At 35.9% G+C, this 746-nt stretch overlaps 1 protein-coding gene across 1 annotated transcript in view; it reads right to left on the bottom strand.

The window, feature by feature from the left end:
• The window catches only part of LOC119590723 (protein croquemort-like), a 15,083-nt gene that overhangs the window by 5,378 nt on the left and 8,959 nt on the right, over positions 1-746 (bottom strand). The window contains exon 4 of the mRNA XM_037939411.1: positions 546-702. Within this exon, the coding sequence (XP_037795339.1) occupies positions 546-702 (157 nt within the window). The remainder of the gene's footprint in view (positions 1-545; positions 703-746) is intronic.

Below are 746 nucleotides of genomic sequence, written 5' to 3' on the forward strand. Positions count from 1 at the left end.
TGGAAATCACCCATGAATCTGGGTCAAGGTCAAGGCTTCCTGCATCCAAATGGCTGGAACACTTCAAAGGAAAATGTCAAAACTACTTATCAGATTGAATTCATTTGCTGATCACGTTCATCACATGATACCTGAGCAAGTTTTGGCAAATAAATGTCAATTGATTCAGGCCATCACCTTGAAATTCTTGATATATACCTTTCACAAAAGTAAATCTTGAAATCAACTAAAACTAATAAAAACAGTTACAGGCATATTCTTTAATCTTTGGATGCTTTGAATGATACATAAATGCTCAATGGTTCTTCAATAACAAAGTACTTTACAGTAATGAAACCATTATAACAAAGAATATTGTCCCAATTAATCAAAACTAACCAGTTTTATCAAAAAGCTATCCTTGAATGATATGATATAGAAAAACAAAGTGAAATAAGTCATAGAACACACATCACAGAATTACAAATATACCCAACAATGGAAATAACTAACAATGATTACAGTAACCAAGATGAATAGCAAAAACACAGACCCCCCCAACTTACCACAGGTACTGTATTGAGAGTGACAATGACATCATCTCGTGAATTATTGGCCGACAGTTCCTCGTCCCAAATCCACCACCGCTGCTGGAAATAGGTGACGGTGTTGTTGGCGTTGAAGGTGATGTTCTTCTTTTCGTGGTATTCTCTGGTCATGTAAATGTCACATTTTCAGGGCCGATTGTTAGTGGTTTTGGCAAACAA

The sequence above is a fragment of the Penaeus monodon genome, chromosome 27 (assembly GCF_015228065.2).
Source record: "Penaeus monodon isolate SGIC_2016 chromosome 27, NSTDA_Pmon_1, whole genome shotgun sequence".
Taxonomy (NCBI): Eukaryota; Metazoa; Arthropoda; class Malacostraca; order Decapoda; family Penaeidae; genus Penaeus; species Penaeus monodon.